This window comes from Enhydra lutris, unplaced genomic scaffold (genome assembly GCF_002288905.1).
Source record: "Enhydra lutris kenyoni isolate GAN:26980312 unplaced genomic scaffold, ASM228890v2 scaffoldscaffold20, whole genome shotgun sequence".
Classification (NCBI taxonomy): Eukaryota; Metazoa; Chordata; class Mammalia; order Carnivora; family Mustelidae; genus Enhydra; species Enhydra lutris.
Window position 1 is genome coordinate 20,313,393 of NW_019154104.1, and position 17,413 is coordinate 20,330,805.

The 17,413-nt window shown below is 45.3% G+C and overlaps 2 protein-coding genes across 9 annotated transcripts in view; one reads left to right on the plus strand and one right to left on the minus strand.

Moving 5' to 3' along the window:
* LOC111148493 (ribosomal oxygenase 1) overlaps window positions 1-5,250 on the minus strand; it is a 36,297-nt gene extending 31,047 nt beyond the window's left edge. For 6 of the 8 annotated variants that reach the window (XM_022505077.1, XM_022505075.1, XM_022505079.1 and 3 more), the window contains exon 1: window positions 2,181-5,250. In XM_022505077.1, the coding sequence (XP_022360785.1) occupies window positions 3,230-5,233 (2,004 nt within the window). In that variant the 5' untranslated portion in view covers window positions 5,234-5,250 and the 3' untranslated portion in view covers window positions 2,181-3,229. The remainder of the gene's footprint in view (window positions 1-2,180) is intronic. The other 2 variants (XM_022505083.1, XM_022505082.1) reach the window with 2 other exon arrangements.
* The window catches only part of LOC111148492 (HEAT repeat containing 4), a 36,140-nt gene extending 19,855 nt beyond the window's left edge, over window positions 1-16,285 (plus strand). The window contains exons 13-16 of the mRNA XM_022505074.1: window positions 407-485; window positions 1,451-1,610; window positions 3,021-3,079; window positions 15,932-16,285. Of these exons, the coding sequence (XP_022360782.1) occupies window positions 407-485; window positions 1,451-1,610; window positions 3,021-3,079; window positions 15,932-16,090 (457 nt within the window). The 3' untranslated portion in view covers window positions 16,091-16,285. The remainder of the gene's footprint in view (window positions 1-406; window positions 486-1,450; window positions 1,611-3,020; window positions 3,080-15,931) is intronic.
* The last annotated feature ends 1,128 nt before the right edge of the window (window positions 16,286-17,413 follow it).

A 17,413-nucleotide genomic window follows, 5' to 3' on the forward strand; every position in this document is an offset into this window, starting at 1 on the left:
ACATCAGGCTCTCTGCTCAGTGAGGAGTCAGCTTCTCCCTTTGTGGCCACCCCCCTGCCCCACCCCCAGCTCTCCTTTTCTCTCTCTCTCAAAAAGTAAATAAATCTTTTTTTTTTTTTTTTTTTTTTTTTTTAAAGTAAATAAATCTTTAAAGAAGAAAAAAAGAAGAAGAAGAACAATCTGGGGCACCTGGGTGGCTCAGCTGGTTAAGCATCTGACTCTTGATTTCCGTTCAGGTCACGATCTCAGGGTTGTGAGGTCAATCCCTGGGTCAGGCTCTGTGCTAGGTGTGGAGTCTGCTTAGAATTCTCTCTCCCTCTCCCTCTGCCCTTCCACCCCCAACTTTCTAAATTTAATAAAAAAAAAAAGGATAAGAATGATCTAAGAAGTTCCTTTTATCTTTCAGGGAAATTCATCAGGCAATGAAGATACTCAACTTAGAAAATGTAGGAAACCAAGAAATGCTTCAGAAGATCAGGAACAGGGTAAGTTAAGTGCAAGCTATGTTTTCAAGAGAAAACTCAGAACTCTCAGAGTTCCTCAGATCCTTTTCTCCATCACAGAAATACTTCCTACAACCACACAGGTACTATATTTTCTGAAGATACAAAACATTTATGCAAAAATCAGATTATAAAATCCTAGAAAAGGGGCACCTGAGTGGCTCAGTGGGTTAAGCCTCTGCCTTCGACTTGGGTCATGATCTCAGGGTCCTGGGATCGAGCCCCACATCGGGCTCTCTGCTCGGTGGGGAGTCTGCTTTCCCTTCTCTCTCTGCCTGCTGTTCTGCTTACTTGTGATCTCTCTCTCTCTCTCTGTGAGTGTCAAACAAAACAAAACAAAACAAAACAAAAAACCTTTTAAAATCCTAGTAAAGACAAAGTAAAAACAATAATCCTACCAGCCCTATCAAGTAACCCTCAAAATGGGCTATTGGTTCTGAAATACTTATTCTTCCTTCCCTTCCCATTTTCTCCCTGCCATCAACTAAACCCATGTTGTTCTTTTTTACAAGCAGACCTAGAGAATAGTGACGGGAGCTAGCACCCTTGATTTTTACCTTTTAACTTTCCTTAATCCCTAAACTGGGGTTTTGCCAAAGGGGTGCTCTAGCTGAACAGGTAGTTCTAATTTTTCAAAGTTGTTAGATGAGTTGAAGAAAGAGAGGGACAAAGACTTTAAAAATGTAAGATTCTTTCTTCATGTAATTCACAAAACCAGCTTCACACCAACCAAGCATTTCTTAGCAAGTTCCTTTCATCATGCCCAAAAAGCTAAAATAGATTTTTCATTCAAAGGTCTAAAAAATGTGCAACCAACATCAGAAGAATGCTGAGGGACTGTACCACCTAATACCAATAAGCACAATGCAATAAGTTACTTTATTAATGGTTTTTGATGATTTGCAGCCTAATAGTTATTTTTTTCAACATCATTTCTTCTGAACTAGATTCAAACACTAAGCCAAAAGGATTTGCTGACCCAGAAAATATTCAAGATGGAGAGGGTCATAGGAAAAATGAAGGAAGAAACAAAACGTGTTTACTTGCAACCCAAGGTGGGGCAAAAACCACTCAAACTCCGTACTTTTCTACAAGAAACTTTTCACGGTAGGTTTCCACAGGGTGAGGTGTACACCTTGACTCCTTCAAAAGCCTCTTCTGGGATCTGGACATCTGGGGAGTTTAGTTTCTAGCCCTGTAGGATGAGTCAGGAAAGGCTGCTAACCTTTCATTTTTGGCCACCATCCTCTCAGTCCTTTTATTTTTTTCCTACCTGCTCCCTGGCTTTTATTATTTGCTGTTTTGTCCCTTAAAAAAAAAAAAAAAAGACAGAAAGAAAAGAAAAGAAAAAAGAATGAGGTAGTTCTAATTGAACGGATTTAAAAGTTAGGTAAAAAAAATGAGAGGTTGGGAAACAGAACAAAAACTACTGTTACATTTGATTAAGCATCCAAACAAAGCCTTGTAAGTTTAACTTTTAATAGCAGTTACCTCTGGAAAGTGGGGTTGGAGAGAGAGAACTATCACTTTATGTACATCCATTAAAAAAAAACAAAAAACTTCATAAAGTTCTCAACCTTATGTAACTGTACCTGTCAGTTACAGTGATAGGATCTTAAAGTTCCAGACACAACCTAAATGAAGTGCAGATACCAAGCTGTACCAAAATGTACTTACAAAATCTGTGCCCAGGCGTAGCAGCAGCCTCAGATCATTCAGTCAGCTGCCTACCAGCCACCACCCCAAACCCAGGTCTTCTGGTTCCAAGTCCAGGGCTCACTCTGGTACACCAGGCTCTCTTCCACCAACCATGAGAATATTCACTTGCCAGGTTTGGGGAAGATTCTTCCAACTGCCAGAAAAAAAATGAGAGTGGAAAGTAACTTGAACACCAGCCTTCCTTCATGGCCAGCTTGCTACCAGTTGATTGACTGAGGCACAAGTAGGTGACATGCTGCCCCTTTGGGAGCAATGCCAGCTACTGATGCTAGCAAGCACTGAGCAAAAACACAATTCACTCTTAACTTTTCCAGTAGGATTGTGCTGTTTGGGGTTCAAGTAGCATGATTAAATTACCCCTCAAGTTATAGAATTGGCTCCAATCCTACAACCACCCCAAGTTACCTTTCGCCTCAGCCATTATAGATTTTCCCTATTTCCCCTCAACCCAATTCCTTCAAACCACATCACATAATAATCTAGTCTTAAAAAAAATAATCTAGAAACAGTCTTTGGCACTTTAATAACCTTTCTAACATTCACACAAACTCAGTCACAAACAGGATACTAGCCCCAACCCTCCCCCCAAACTGAGGAAAGAGAACTCAAATGAAGGATGCAAATTCCAAATAAAAATTTTCTGTCTCAAGAAGAATGACACAGCAGGTGCTGCACAGCACACTGACGCCTGGGGGTGATGATGAGGCTGGTGCTCTGAAATGATCAGGATCAAAGTTACTTCTGCCGCAAGAGCTCCTTTTTGCCACCTCCAACGTCTACTTTTACTTTTGTGCCTAGGTGAAGTGTTGATTCCTAGAAAACCGTCTGAAATTTGTGACATTAAAGCAGTCTTAAAGGTAAATGTAAGCAGTCCTAAAGGTAAACGGTTCTCAAAGTAAGTACCTGAGTCCCTCCCACCCCTCTCCCAGCCCCCGCAAAAAAGGTGGTAATGGTGGTTAAGAGAGGATCACCACTGTCTTGCTTCCAGCAATCAACCAGGAACTAGTTCAGGTTAGAGGCATCTTGGTGAGCAGCAGCCCCTTGTCATATAACATGGTTGCCAAGGAAAGCTGGTCCTCCACAGTGTCACAGGGCAGGTCCCCTACTCTCACAAACTCTGGGTAGGAGCGGAGCAAGAGTTCCATGGCATCAGCTTGCTGAGGGTATATCTCCAAGCACTTGGGCTCCTCCAGATGATAAACACGGGAGTTCTCCACTGTGTAATAGAGAAACAAATGGCCTCCCTCCCCCACCAGCCGGGCTATCCCATCCTGAAGCATGTGCACTTCCGTTTCTGTTGTCAACTGGGCCCCCACGTTCACAGGTTCGCCAGCCTCCCAGCGAATTGGGAGCCCATAAACACTGAGCGCCCTCTCCCTATCAGTCAGCACAGGGGGCAGAGAGTCGTGGATGAAGTCTTTGGCTCGCTGGTCAGCCACAGCATCGACAGGGGCAAAGTGTCCCAAGCGGGCAACCAGGACTCGCACCTTCTCCATGAAAGCCGTTCTTCGTGGATCCTTAGAATCCGAGTGCTGGGCCCCCATGTAATCCATGAAGTCTCGCGGGAGACCCCTTCGGAACTCTACATTTTCTTCCATGGCAGCCTGCACTGCCAGAGGCAGTACGGCCTCCAGGAAGTCGCCCCAGGTATTGCGCTGGTACGTGGACAAGGTGAGGTGCAGGGAGTGCACTCCATCCTGGCATTCGGCTTGGTGAATGAAGCCCCGAGGAAAATAGAGCAAATCTCCGGGTTCCAGCACGGTCTGCAGCACCGGCTCCCCGAGGTCGTCCTGGCTGAAGTTGGGGCTGGAGGTCAGCGCCAGCTCCTCCGTCGGGACCCGGGGGCGGTATACGCGCCAAAGCTTCCTACCTTCCAGCTGCAGCACAAAAGCCTCGATGTCGTCGTAGTGGGGGGCAAAGCCCTGCGAGTTAGGGGGCGTGAGGTAAATGTTGGAGCCTGCCATGCTGCCAAACTGCTCCTGGAGCACAGCCAAGAACTGCCACACGGTGGTCGAGAAGGCCTGCGGGCAGAGGAGGCGCAGGGAGCAGCCGGCCTGGTACAGGGACCAGGCGGCGGCGGGCAGCGCGCGGCCGGGCGGGTTCAGGGTCTCGCGCCGCCCGTTGACGTAGCGAGCAGCGTCCAGGTGCTGCCCGAACTGCACGTCCTCGTGGCGCAGCATGGAGTCCAGGTCTGCGGTGGAGAAAAGCCCCTGGTAGTAGGCGGGGTCCTGCCGCCGCACCAGCACCGCCTCCCGCTCCCACAGGCGCCGGTAGAAGTGGTCCGGCGGCATGGGCGAGATGAGCCACTCGAAGAGGCGCGCCGCCCGCCGCCGGCTGCTGGGGATACGGTTCAGCTCGGCCAGGACGCGCTGCAGCGGGGAGTCCCAGGCCAGCTCCCCGCCCGTGCTGTCCACCTGTGGCCCGGACAGCGTGGCGGGGGCTGCGGACGGCGGGGCGGCCGCCAAGTGCTGGGCATTGCACAGCAGGGCCGAGGTTTCCACCACGCGGGCGGGCGCGGCGGGCACGTCCACCAGGCGCGCGGGCGGCGCGGAAGCCGGCACCAGGCGCGCGGGCAGGGCGGGCGCCTCCACCAGGCGGGCCGGCGGGGTTTGCGCCTCCACCAGGAGGGCGGGCGGGGTTTGCCCCTCCGCCAGGGAGCGAGGGGTTTGGAGGGAGCGAGCCGCGGGCGAGGCCTCCAGCAGCTCTGCAGGCCCCAGGTGGCCATACGGCTCTCGCCGGGCCGCATCGGGGATGGCCGCCGCCCCACCAGGCAGCGGGTCCCCCTGATCGTCTACCGTCGACTCCACCCTCGAGTCCTCCGAGTCCTCGCTGGGCAGCGTCTGGGCCCTCAGTGCGGCCATGCGGGATGCCACGCTTCTCCTTAGCTGCCTTCGGATCTTCCTGGGCCTTAGGGGCAGGGCCAGCACCGACCCGCTGAGTGGCTGCGACTGGCGCCGGCGTCTCAACCTCCCGCGCCTCACCAGCCCCGTGCTAGCCCGGAGCCCGTCCATGGCGGGAACCCCTTCCGTGGCCGGCCGGCCTGGGTAGAAAGGATCTCGCGGAGAGCGGCTGCGAGGCACGCTGGGAAGGGGGCGCGGCCTCCCGGCTGGCCACGCCCACCATTCCTCCCACCCGGCTTCTTACCAGAGTAGCGGTGTCCCTCCCAAATTTGTAAGGGCTCCACATTTGCTGGGCAATTTAAAAACCAAACTGCTGGGGACTCCGGGAGAAAGAAAGTTGTCTTCTTTATTAACTCTTCTTTCCTTCTTTAATCTCTGGGTACTGGAGTGTTCCCAGGACGTCCTCATTTCTGAGCAGCGCGCTCCCTAGCAACTTTGCACAGGAAAGCACACAATTCTTATTTTCAAAGAATGTCCTTGGGCAAAGATCGAGATTCCTCGGGCAAAGTTCACGCCTCGGTTCCACCGGGTCTTCTTTCTCAGCAGATGACGTCGCTGACTCCCTAATTTCCTTCCTTCCTTTGACCAATACAAAAATCTCAGTCTTTTGGGGGTGGGGGGAGCCCTGGCTGGCTTAGTCGGCAGTGTAGAGCGTGTGATCCTTAACTCAGGGTTGTGAGTTCAAGCCCCACGCTGGGGGTGGAGCCTACCTTAAAAAAAAAAAAGAATGCAAGGATATACAGAATGTCAATCATTGGCCTCTCTGTGATATGGGAAAGAAGTTATGAGCTTTTCTACTTGCGTTCTTGATATCTGCCCTTTCCACCCCATGTGGGGTTTTGTTGCATTAGCTTGGGCTTCTCTCCTCAGAATCTTCGATCACACCTTCTCTGAATCCTAAATTGACCTCTTAGTTCTGAGCCTCTCATTTAACAGGCCCTATAAAATGTGGTAGGCAAGAGGGTGCAGTTGTTGAGAATAGCACAGTCACTATTCCCTGTAAATATTATTGCTTCGTACATGAAGATTATGTCTTCATTTGAATCCTTTGAGATAAATTTCCAGAAATGGAATTACTGGGTCAAAGGGCAAGAGAGCTTTTGTAATTGTTAGTAGGTTTTTCCAAACTCCCTCCAAAAGGGTTTACCAGATTGCCCTTCTGAAGAGTGTACAGCGTTGCAAACAATTAGGAGTATGTTAGAGGACATCTGTTTGATCCTTCCATGCTCTTCAGTCAAACTCCTTATCTGAACACTTGCCAAAGCTTTTAGGTTTTATCCCTGCACATGTGTCACATTCTCCCTTTTAAATTTATGACTGTAATATAGTCTATTACAGTGGTCTTCAACTGGGGTAGTTTTGCCTCCCAGGAAACGCTGGGGGTGGGGGTAGATTGTTAAAATATGCAGTGGGTAGAGACCAGAGATGCTGTTAAACACCTACAGTGCAATGGACCCCTCCCCCCACCACATAATTACCTTACCCAAACTGTCACCTGTTCTGAGACCAAGAAACCTTGGTCTATTACAAGTAGTCTCCCAACTGGTCTCTAACTTTGATCTCTCCCTATGCCAGTGTGTAACACGGGTAGCAACAACATTAGTTTTCTCAAGTTGTGGCCCCAGATTTGCCAGTGCCCCACTCAGAAATTCATCTTGTACTTCATCAACAAATTCAAGCTCCTTAGCTAGGTTCTGAAGTCATGAAATGTTACAGCTTTATCACTCACAACTCCCCTAAGCTCTACTTCTAGAAGTTCAACTATTTGCTGTTCCTTGCCTGTTCGCCATACCTTTACTCATGCTGCATCCCCTAAATCCTGTCCTTGACCCTTTCACGTGAACTTAGAACTTTGCACCTTGTATTTGTGTATTGTGTACTTGTCATTTTCCTTCCTAAACTGTAAACTCTTTCAAGGATAGTGGGATTTCAAGAAGAAATCCCACTTCTGGTTCCTGCTCACTCATTATCTGTGGCATTAGCTGAGTCAGGTTACTCTCTCAGGTCTCAGTAATCTCATCTGTAAAATGGGAATAATAATTGAACCTATTTCATTGAGTTGTTGGGAGGATAAAATAATGCATGTAAGGCACTTCGCACAGGATCTGGTACAGAACTAAACACTTAAAAAATGATAGCTATAGTAATAATAATTTATTATTATGGAGCAAAGCCCTATAAGATGGCATGTGTGCCTCTAGCCTGGTTTGGAGGACCTCAGAATGGGGGAGGGGTGGGGAGATTAAGATTTTTGTGTATGTTCTGTAGAAGTTTAAGTAAATCAGCAGGGACACATTCTGCAGTGAACTAGGGGGAAGAGCTGTGCTCCTTGGCTCACAAAGCTAGGGTATAAAGGCTGCTAGAAGAGGGCTGTAAATGTATCTTTTCCACATCCTGTACAAACATCTCCTCCTCACAGTCCTTTCTGTAACCTCATCTTTTTCTTTTTTCAACATTTTGTGATTTCCTCAAAGGATGTTGTCGCTATCTGTCTTTGAGATTCCCTTGTGACCAAGAGGCATCTTTTGGAGCCTGACTTATTTTAAATTTCATCACTTTTCCTGTGGTGCTACTTAGTTCTCACTATAAGAGCAGATATTAACAACCATCTCCAGAAATACAATTGAGTGACATGGAGTAAAGTTCTTTTTTTTTTTTTTTTTTAGATTTTATTTATTTATTTGACAGACAGAGATCACAAGTAGGCAGAAAGGCAGGCAGAGAGAGAGGAAGGGAAGCAGGCTCCCTGCTGAGCAGAAAGCCTGATGCAGGGCTGGATCCCAGGACCCTGGAATCATGACCTGAGCCGAAGGCAGAGGCTTTAACCCACTGAGCCACCCAGGCACCCCAGAAATAGTGTTTTCTAAGCAACAAACTTCACTTTCCCAAACTCATCTCATTTTCATGATCTCGAATCATTGCCTGTCTTGCTCTTCTGGTTTTTTTAAATCAACAATTCCCCTTTAAATAAATCAAAGGAAACTGACTTTAAGATTATAGAAGTTAGTAATTGTTAGTAATTGTTCATCAGAGAAGCTGCTATAGAAAACAGGCTAAATAAAGCCAACTCCATGTTTAAGCTTGCAAAGAATGATCTGAAGCCTCTCAGGAAAATGCCCCAAATTATCTCCACTGCCAAAACCCATTGCTAGATAGTTATTCCTTTGGCTCAGTCATTGACTTTTTCACTCATTCTTTATCTAAAATTCAAATACACTGGGAGGGTACAAGAGTTTGCTAGGGCTGTCATAACAAAATACCATGGACTTGTTGGCATAAACAAAAATTTATTTTCTCATAGCTCCGGAGACTGGAAGCGTGAGATTGAGGTATTGGCAGAGTTGGTTTCTGAGAGCTGGCCCCTTGTCTTGGTGGAAGGCTATCTTCTCCCTATTTTCACACCATCTCTCCTCTGTAAAAATCTGTGTCCAAATTTCCTCTTCTTTTATGAGGACACCAGTCATATTGGACTAAGGTACACTTTACTCTCTGCAAATATCACATTCTGAGGTTCTGGGGATTAGGACTTCAACATTTGGGAGGGAGGGGGACATACTTTAGCCCATAATGACACCAGCTGTCTGGGTCTTTGGACATAGAGGGGGTCTTCAGAACCAGCCAGGAGGGTCCTTGGCTTCACACTGGACCAGTAGGAAGTGAGAGCAAAGTGTATTGAAGACAGAGAGAGTGCAGGTGCAGACAGAGTGTCCAGGAGACTCGGAAAGGAAAGAAGGATAAGTCTTGTCTTTGCTCAGGATCTGGAGTTTTTATTGAGGACGGTAGTCTGGTGTATGTGTCGGGTATGCAGGAACTGGTCAAAACAAAGATGAGTGCTCAGGTGTCTTCCATAAGTCACAAATGCCCTGGAGCCAGGGGTCTTGAAAAACGTACATGACCATCTCTCTGGTCATGTGCTGGGAGGCTCCAAAGAAATCATTAACTACTTGGCCTTATAAGGAGGACATACATTATTTGTATTAGAAGCTGTGGTACAGGGTGGGAGTGCAGGTCCTAATGAGAAGCAGGAAAAGGAGCAAAGAATGAAACTAACTTTTTTTCCCCATGGGGTCCCTTCAGTTTCCCTGTCTCAATAGTAGAGGGTGATGTATTAGAAAAACCTGTTTTCCCCTCTTGTATAAGGAAAAACCCAGTTATTTCCTCCTCCCATGTCTGTCTTATTTGTCTCCTTTACCCTTCGCCTACAGAACATTCACAACACTTAACTTCTGACACTGCTGGTCACCAACTACATGAAGGTTTTTCCCCACAACAAGCAATTCTCTGCAGCACCAGCTGGGGGGGGGGGGTCCTACAATTTAACTAAATTCTAACACTATCTACCTGGAGATAGAGCGTCTGATTCCACAGGTTAAGTAAGGGCTCAGGCCCACAAGACTGTTTCTACCCAACTTCAGATGCCAATTACAAGTAGTAGGTCTCAGGTTACCCTCAACTTCTGTCCAATTTGACTACAAATCAAACAGGGTTGTGAGATTCCCACAACCCCCTCTTCAGGTTCAATTAATTTCTCAGGGTGGCTCACAAAACTCAGAAACACTTACATTGACAAGCTTATTGAAGATATGATAAAGGAGACAGATGAACATTCAGACCAAGAGATACATGGTGGGGAGGTTTGGGAGGGTCCTGAGGGGGGGAGCTTCTGTCCCTGTGGAGTTGGGGTATGTGTCCCATTCTTGATGTGGATGGGTTCACCAACCAGAATCTCTCTGAGCTCCATACTGTTGGGACTTTTAGGGAGGCTTCCTGTCACAGGCATGATTAATTATTCACTTGGTTTCTAGCCCCTCTCCCCTCGCTAAAGGATGAGGGGTGGGCCGAAAATCCCAAACTTCTAATCATGGCTTGATCTTTCTGGTGACCAGACCCAACCCAGAAGCCTGTCTAGGGTTACCTCAATAGACCAAAAGATGCTCCAGGTGCTCTTATCACTTAAGAATTTACAAAGGTTTTAAGAGCCCTGTGTCAGGGAAGGGGTCAAAGACAAATATTAGAACTAAGAAATGCTCTTAGGAGGTCTTTTTTTTTTATGATTTTATTTATTTATTTATTTATTTGACAAACGGAGATCACAAGTAGGCAGAGACGCAGACGGGGGGCTGGGGGAAGCAGACTCCCCGTGGAGCAGAGAGCCCGAAGCGGGGCTCAATCCCAGGACCCTGAGATCATGACCTGAGCCGAAGGCAGAGGCTTTAACCCACTGAGCCACCCAGGCACCCCTAGTGTTCTTATTATTAGGAAATTATGAGGGTTTCAGTAGCTCTGTGCCAGGAGTGGGTGGTGGGAGGGACCAATATTTACTTTTTCTATTACCTCACAGGTGATACATACTAGATACACACTGGATTCAGAACTCAAGTTCCTTTGAGTACTTTTCCATCATGAAGGGAGGAAAATATGAGAGGTTGTTGGAAGGAAGTGAGATAAAAGGAAAATGTCCAGGGCAATGGTTCTCAACCCAATGATTTTGCCCCCAGAGAACATCTGGCATTGTCTAGAGACATTCTTTTGGTTGTCACAACAGGGGAGTTGCTACTGTCATTTAACGGGCAGAGGCCAGAGATGCTAACAAACATTCTACAATGTACAGTACAGCCCTGCAACAAAGAATTATTCAGCCCAAATGTCAATAGTGTCAAGATTGAGAAACCCTAGTATGAACTTTTGGATGACTGCATCAATATAAAAATTTGAATGTCTTTAAACCTAGTAATTGTGCTTTTAGGAATCTATCCTTTGAAATATTCACCCATGTGCGCCTGGCTGGCTCAGTTGGTGGAGCATGCAACTCTTGATCTTGGGGTTGTAAGTTCAATCCCCATGCTGGGTGGAGGGATTACTTAAAAATAAAATCTTGAAGGGTGCCTGCCTGGGTGGCTCAGTTGGTTAAGTGGCTGTCTTTGGCTCAGGTCATGATCCCAGGGTCTTGGGATCAAGCCCCGCGGGGAGCCTGCTTCCTCCTCTCTCTCTCTCTGCCTACTTGTGATCTCTGTCAAATAAATAAATAAAATCTTAAAAAAAAAACCAAAAACCTTGGGGAAAAAAAAAGATCCTCTTTCTCCCTCTCCCTCTGCCCCTCCCCACCTAAGAAAAAATATATATAGTAAATTGAAAAATCAAATTGCACAGCAAAATATATGTTGTCTTATTTTTTGTTAAAAAAAACACAAGTCACAGGGCGCCTGGGGTCTCAGTTGGTTAAGTGCCTGCCTTTGGCTTAGGTCATGATCCCGAGGTCCTAGGTTGGAGTCCCGCACTGGGTTCTTTGCTCAGTGGGGAGCCTGCTTTTCCCTCTACCTGCTACTTCCCCTGCTTATGTGCTCTCTCTCTCTCTCTCTCTGTCAAATAAATAAATAAAATCTTTTTTAAGAACCCACAACTCATATACATTTATATATGGTTTCTTTATTATTTACTTATTATTTTAATTTTTTTTTATTTTTACTCAATCTCTACATTCATTGTAGGCCTGAATTTACAAGAACGAGATCAAGAGTCACCTGCTCAGCAGAGTGAGTGAACCAGGGTCCCTAGCTTCTTTAAAGCCATATATGATGTGTGCATATGTATGTGTGTCTGCATAGCTGAGTATCTGGAAAGACATTCCAAACTGAAGAAAGAGGTTGCCTCTAGGAATGGGATTATTGGTGATAGAAGAAACTTTCATGTTTTACTTCATATATTTCTGATTTATTTTGCTTAAGGCCTCAAGGACTAGGCCTTTGCTTTGGCAAATGTGAGGCAGATTACAGTCTAGCTTTGAGACTAGTGACTTACTAGTTTGTAAGACTCATTTACCAAATTACTATAAATCAGGGACCAACAAATTGTGGCCTTCTGACCAAATCCAGCTTGTCTCCTGTGTTTATATACTCTGTGGACTAAGAATGATTTTTATATTCTTTTTTTTTTTTAATCTGTCTTTTTTTTTAAATTATTTATTTATTTATTTGAAAGTGAGGCAGTGAGAGAGAGCATGATTGAGGAGAAGGTCAGAGGGAGAAGCAGACTCCCCCTGGAGCTGGGAGCCCCATGCGGGACTCAATCCCAGGACTCCGGGATCATGACCTGAGCCGAAAGCAGTCGTCCAACCAACTGAGCCACCCAGGTGTCCCTGATTTTTATATTCTTGAATGGTTGAAAAAATCAGAAGAAGATAATATATTGTGACATAAAATGTATACAAAACTCAAATGGCTGTGCCCACGAGTAACCTTGTATTGGAACACAGCCACACTCATTCATTAGAGACTGTTGGTAGCTACTTTAATGCTACAACAGCAGAGTTGAGTAGGTTTGAGACAGACCTCTGATCCTCAAAACCTAAGATATTTACTATCTGGCCCTTTATAGAAAAAGTCTGCCAAGTCCTGATATAAATCATGAAAGATGCTGTCTAGAATGTTGGACTTCCAACTCTTTTGTTTACATACCCTCTGAAAGAATGGTGAAAAACTTTGTGACCTTTTTAACTTTTTAAATTGACATCCAAAGTATTTTCATTTTGGGATACCTGGTTGGCTCAGTCCGTAGAACATGTGACTCTTGATATTGGGGTCACGAGTTCAAGCCCCATGTTCAATGTAGAGATTACTTAAAAATAAAAAAAAATCTTAAAAAAACAAAAGTGTTTTCACTTTAAGTTTAAATAGATGCAAAGGATCTAATTGATTTCAGCATTTACACATTGCTATTTTATTATTTTTTTTAAAGATTTTATTTATTTATTTGAGGGAGAGAGTGTGTGTACATGTGTGGGGGAGGGGCAGAAGGAGAGAGAAAATCTCAATCAGATTCCCTGCTCAGTGGGGAGCTCCACACGGGATTTGATCCCAGGACCCTGAGATCATGACCTGCGCCCAAGACAGATGCCTAACCAACTGAGCTACCCAGGCAGCTGACACATTGCTATTTTATTTTGTTTTTAAAGATTTTATTTATTTATTTATTTTTATTATACATATATTTACATATAGTTACATATACATATAATTTATATTTATTATTATTATTTATTTGAGAGAGAGAGGGAGAGAGCATATGAGTAGGGGGAGGGACAGAAGCAGGCTCTCCACTGAGCAGGGAGCCTGATGCAGGGCTCAGATTGCAGGACACTGGGATCATGACCTGAGCTAAAGGCAGATGCTTAACTGACTAAGCCACCCAGGCACCTCCCACATTGCTGTTTTAAACTAAAACTGTTATGCCACTCTTTTAAGTACATCCAATCAAATCTACATAGCATAGTAGTTTGATGCCCACCATCATCCGTTAAAAAAAATAAACAAAGCTCTTCTTTACAATTGAAATGGATTATCTTTTTGACACTTAAAAACTCACATTTCCGTTTTGAAGTAACTTCCACACAGAATGTTATTCTAATATACAATTATGCTTGCAAATATTTTTATCATCATCACATTATCTGTACAAAAGATATTTAAGTTGAGGTTCCAGTTATCTCGTCAGAGTCTCATTCCTTCCTGGGATCCCCTGATCTCCTAAATGATATTTTATTTATTTATTTATTTATTTATTTATTTATTTATTTATTTTGTCAGAGAGAGCGAGCACAGGCAGACAGAGTGGCAGGCAGAGGCAGAGGGAGAAGCAGGCTTCCTGCTGAGCAAGGAGCCCAATGTGGGACTCGATCCCAGGATGCTGGGATCATGACCCGAGCCAAAGGCAGCCGCTTAACCCACTGAGCCACCCAGGCGTCCCCTAAATGATATTTTAATACCTGCATGCATTAAGAGTCACCCTGTGCTGTACAGTTCTACGGGTTTTGACAAATGTGTGATGCCATGTATGGGCCATTTCAGTATCACACAGAATGGTTTAACCTCCTAAAAATCTGTGTTTCACTCGTTCCAGCCTCCTCTCTCCCCATAAACACCCGGCAATCACACATCTTTGTATTATCTTCATAGTTCTTTTTCTTCCAGAAGGTCACATAACTGAGATCATACATTATGTAGACTTCTCAGACTTCTCCACCTGTGTGTATGTAAGGTCCTCACAGTACGGGATAGAGCGGGAGTGGAAAGAGATGCCCTTATCTGCCACAGCCCTTCATCTGTTTTGCCCATCTCCCCACACCCTTGTCCCTCTGGCAACCATTGGTTGGTTCTCTTTATTTATAGGTCTGATTGTGCTTTTTCTTTGTTTATTCATATTTCGTTTTTATTTGTTTTTGTTTATTCATTTAAACAATTTTTATTTTTATTTATTTTTATTTTTTAAGGAGGCTCTAGGCCCAGTGTCGGGCTTGAACTCACTACCTCAAGACCTCAAGATCAACAGTCACTCACTCTGCGGACTGAGCCACCCAGGGGGCACCCCTTCGTTTGTTTGTTTTTTTTTTTAAAGATTCCACATATGAGTGAAATCATATGGTGTTTGTGTTTCTCAATCTGACTTATTTCACTCAGCATAACACCCTCTAGGCCCATCGATGTTGTTGAAAATGGTACAATCTCATCCTTTTTTATAGCTGTGTAATATTCGTGTGTGTGTGTGTGTGTGTGTGTGTGTGACATCTTTCTTACCCATTTGTCTATCGAAGTACACTTGGGCTGCTTCCGTATCTTGGCCATTGTAAATCATGCTGCAATAAACATAGGGATGTACATATCTTTTCAAATTAGCGTTTTTGTTTTCTTTGGGTAAATACCCAGAGGTGGAATTGTTGGATCATATGGTAGCTCTATTTTTAACTCTTAGAGAACACTCCCTACTGTTTTCCACAGTGGCTGTACCAGTTTATATTCCCACCAGCAGTGTGTGAGGTCCTTTTTTTTTCTCCACAGAGGACATCCCTCTTATTAGCCCATGGAGTAATGCAGAAACCTTGATTGATATTAGAACTATCAGGCACCTGGGTAGCTCAGTGGGTTAAAGCCTCTGCCTTCGGCTCAGGTCATGATCTCAGGGTCCTGGGATCGAGACCCACATCAGGCTCTCTGCTCAGTGGGGAGCCTGCCTCCCCCTCTCTCTCTGCCTGCCTCTCTGCCTACTTGTGGATCTCTGTCTGTCAAATAAATAAATAAAATCTTTAAAAATTGTTTTAAAGGGACGCCTGGGTGGCTCAGTGGATTAAAGCCTCTGTCTTTGGCTCAGGTCATGATCCCAGGGTCCTGGGATCAAGCCCCGCATGGGTCTCTCTGCTCAGCGGAGAGCCTGCTTCCCCCACTCTCTCTCTCTGCCTGCCTCTCTGCCTACTTCTGATCTGTCAAATAAATAAAATCTTTAAAAAAAAATAAAAATAAATAAAAATTGTTTTAAAAATAAATAAAAGATATTAGAACTATCTAGACTCCTGAGGATGCTATAACCTAGGTACAAGCTCAACCGTGGCCATTACTACATTGGTTTATGGGGTTGAAGTAGACCACTGCTCTGTCCCTGGGGACTGTTCACCCTGTGTGAATCCACCTCCTCAGCGCATCCCAGGAATAGGTCTCTCCAGTCATAGCTACAAGGGCGTCCCGTCGCTGCTGCTACTTCTGCATAATTGTAAAGACATAAAAAATACAGGCTAATCCCAAAGGTCGTCACACAGATGCCCAAGCCTTCTTGAGTGGGAAATTTGGGCATATTTGCCACATTAGGCTTCTGACTGGGGTCAAAGGAGGACAAGTCTTGAAGCCATAAATTCTATTATGTATTATAGTTGTTCATGGAGCTCTTCTGATAAACCGTGGCTGAAGAGGCTTTCCCTTTGGGTCTACCTCTTACATGAGACCACATGTTCGGCATAGGCACTCACGTGTTAATATTTCTCTGCAGCCTGTGAGGCCCCACACACCAAATCCATGGTCGCAGAGTCCAGTCCTGGACCTACACACAAGAAGCAGAAGTCAGTCATCACCTGTGAGAGATCTGCGCACTGCCCGCGAAAAAAGGATTATGATGGGACCATTTGGATCTGACCCCCCGGATGTCTAGCTGGGTAAATACTCAAGAGAGAAATTTTTTCCAGGGTTATGTCCTCGTTCCCTGGGAGGAAAGGTGATCATTTCTAGGATGAGCCCTTCTCTTGCTCCAAGACAGACAGCAGTAGACCTAGTCACATTCTGTTTTTTAAATTGATGTTGTACAGTCTCTTTGTCATTATGTTTATAAAGAAAATTCTATTTAACAGTAGTCCTGGGTTTTTTAGTATGCATCATTTACACAGAGGGTTAAAGAAAATTGACATCACATTAGGTGATTGAGCCTGTTTTTCCATTCCCTTGAAAGGTTATATACTAATTATAGGTCAAAGCTCCAAATTTTACTAGAGTAGAAATATTAAAGACCCATCATCCTTTGCAAGCTGTATACAGAGCCCTCTGAAACCCAAACTAGAATACCATTTGTCTAGGAAAGAGACAGCTCAGGTGATTTTTTAAATCTACAAGTCTAATCTTACTCTAGAGCAGATTCTTTTTTTTTTTTAAGATATTTATTTATTTATTTATTTATTTATTTGACAGAGAGCGCAAGTAGGCAGAGAGGCAGGTGGGGCGGGAGGGGGAGCAGGCTCCCCGCAGAGCAGAGAGCTCGATGCGGGGCTCCATCCCAGGACCCTGGGATCATGACCTGGGCCGAAGGCAGAGGCTTTAACCCAGTGAGCCACCCAGGCGCCCCTAGAGCAGATTCTTTACCAGAGTGTTACAAGAAGACCGAGCTGACACGATCATTTTCCCTCCCACCACGCAGGTGGGCATCAACACTCTGAGATCCCTTGGAAGCATCACTGCAGTTTTATGATGCTGATCAACGATTCTCAGGAACCTCAACAAACCCTCGTGCTTTAAAGATTTAGACATGATGGAAGAAGGGCAGCCTAGTCTGTGCATCATTAGATGGGATTCTGTAAGAGCGTACTGATGTGGGCAGGCCAGGTCCAGGACCCAGAGGGAGTCCTGCAGGACCAACCAAGAGCATCCTTGCTTCACACAGGAGAGAAATCAAACTTGAGCAATCAGGAAGTGAGAGCAGAGTTTATATGAAGGCATAGAGAGAGCAGATACTGATGGAGCATTTGGGAGACTCTGTAAGGAAAAGAAGCCTGAGTCTGTCTTAGCTTGGGGTCTGGAGTTTTTATTGAGGACGGTAGTCTGGTGTATGAGTCCTCTCTGGCATCCTGGGACTGGTCAAAACAAGGATGAGTGCTCAGGTGTCCTCCATACGTCACGTGTGCCCTGGAGCCAGGGGTCTTGTTGTCCGGAGCCAGTCGTCTTGAAAAACGCACGTGACCACCCCACGTGGTCCATCAGTCCTTAG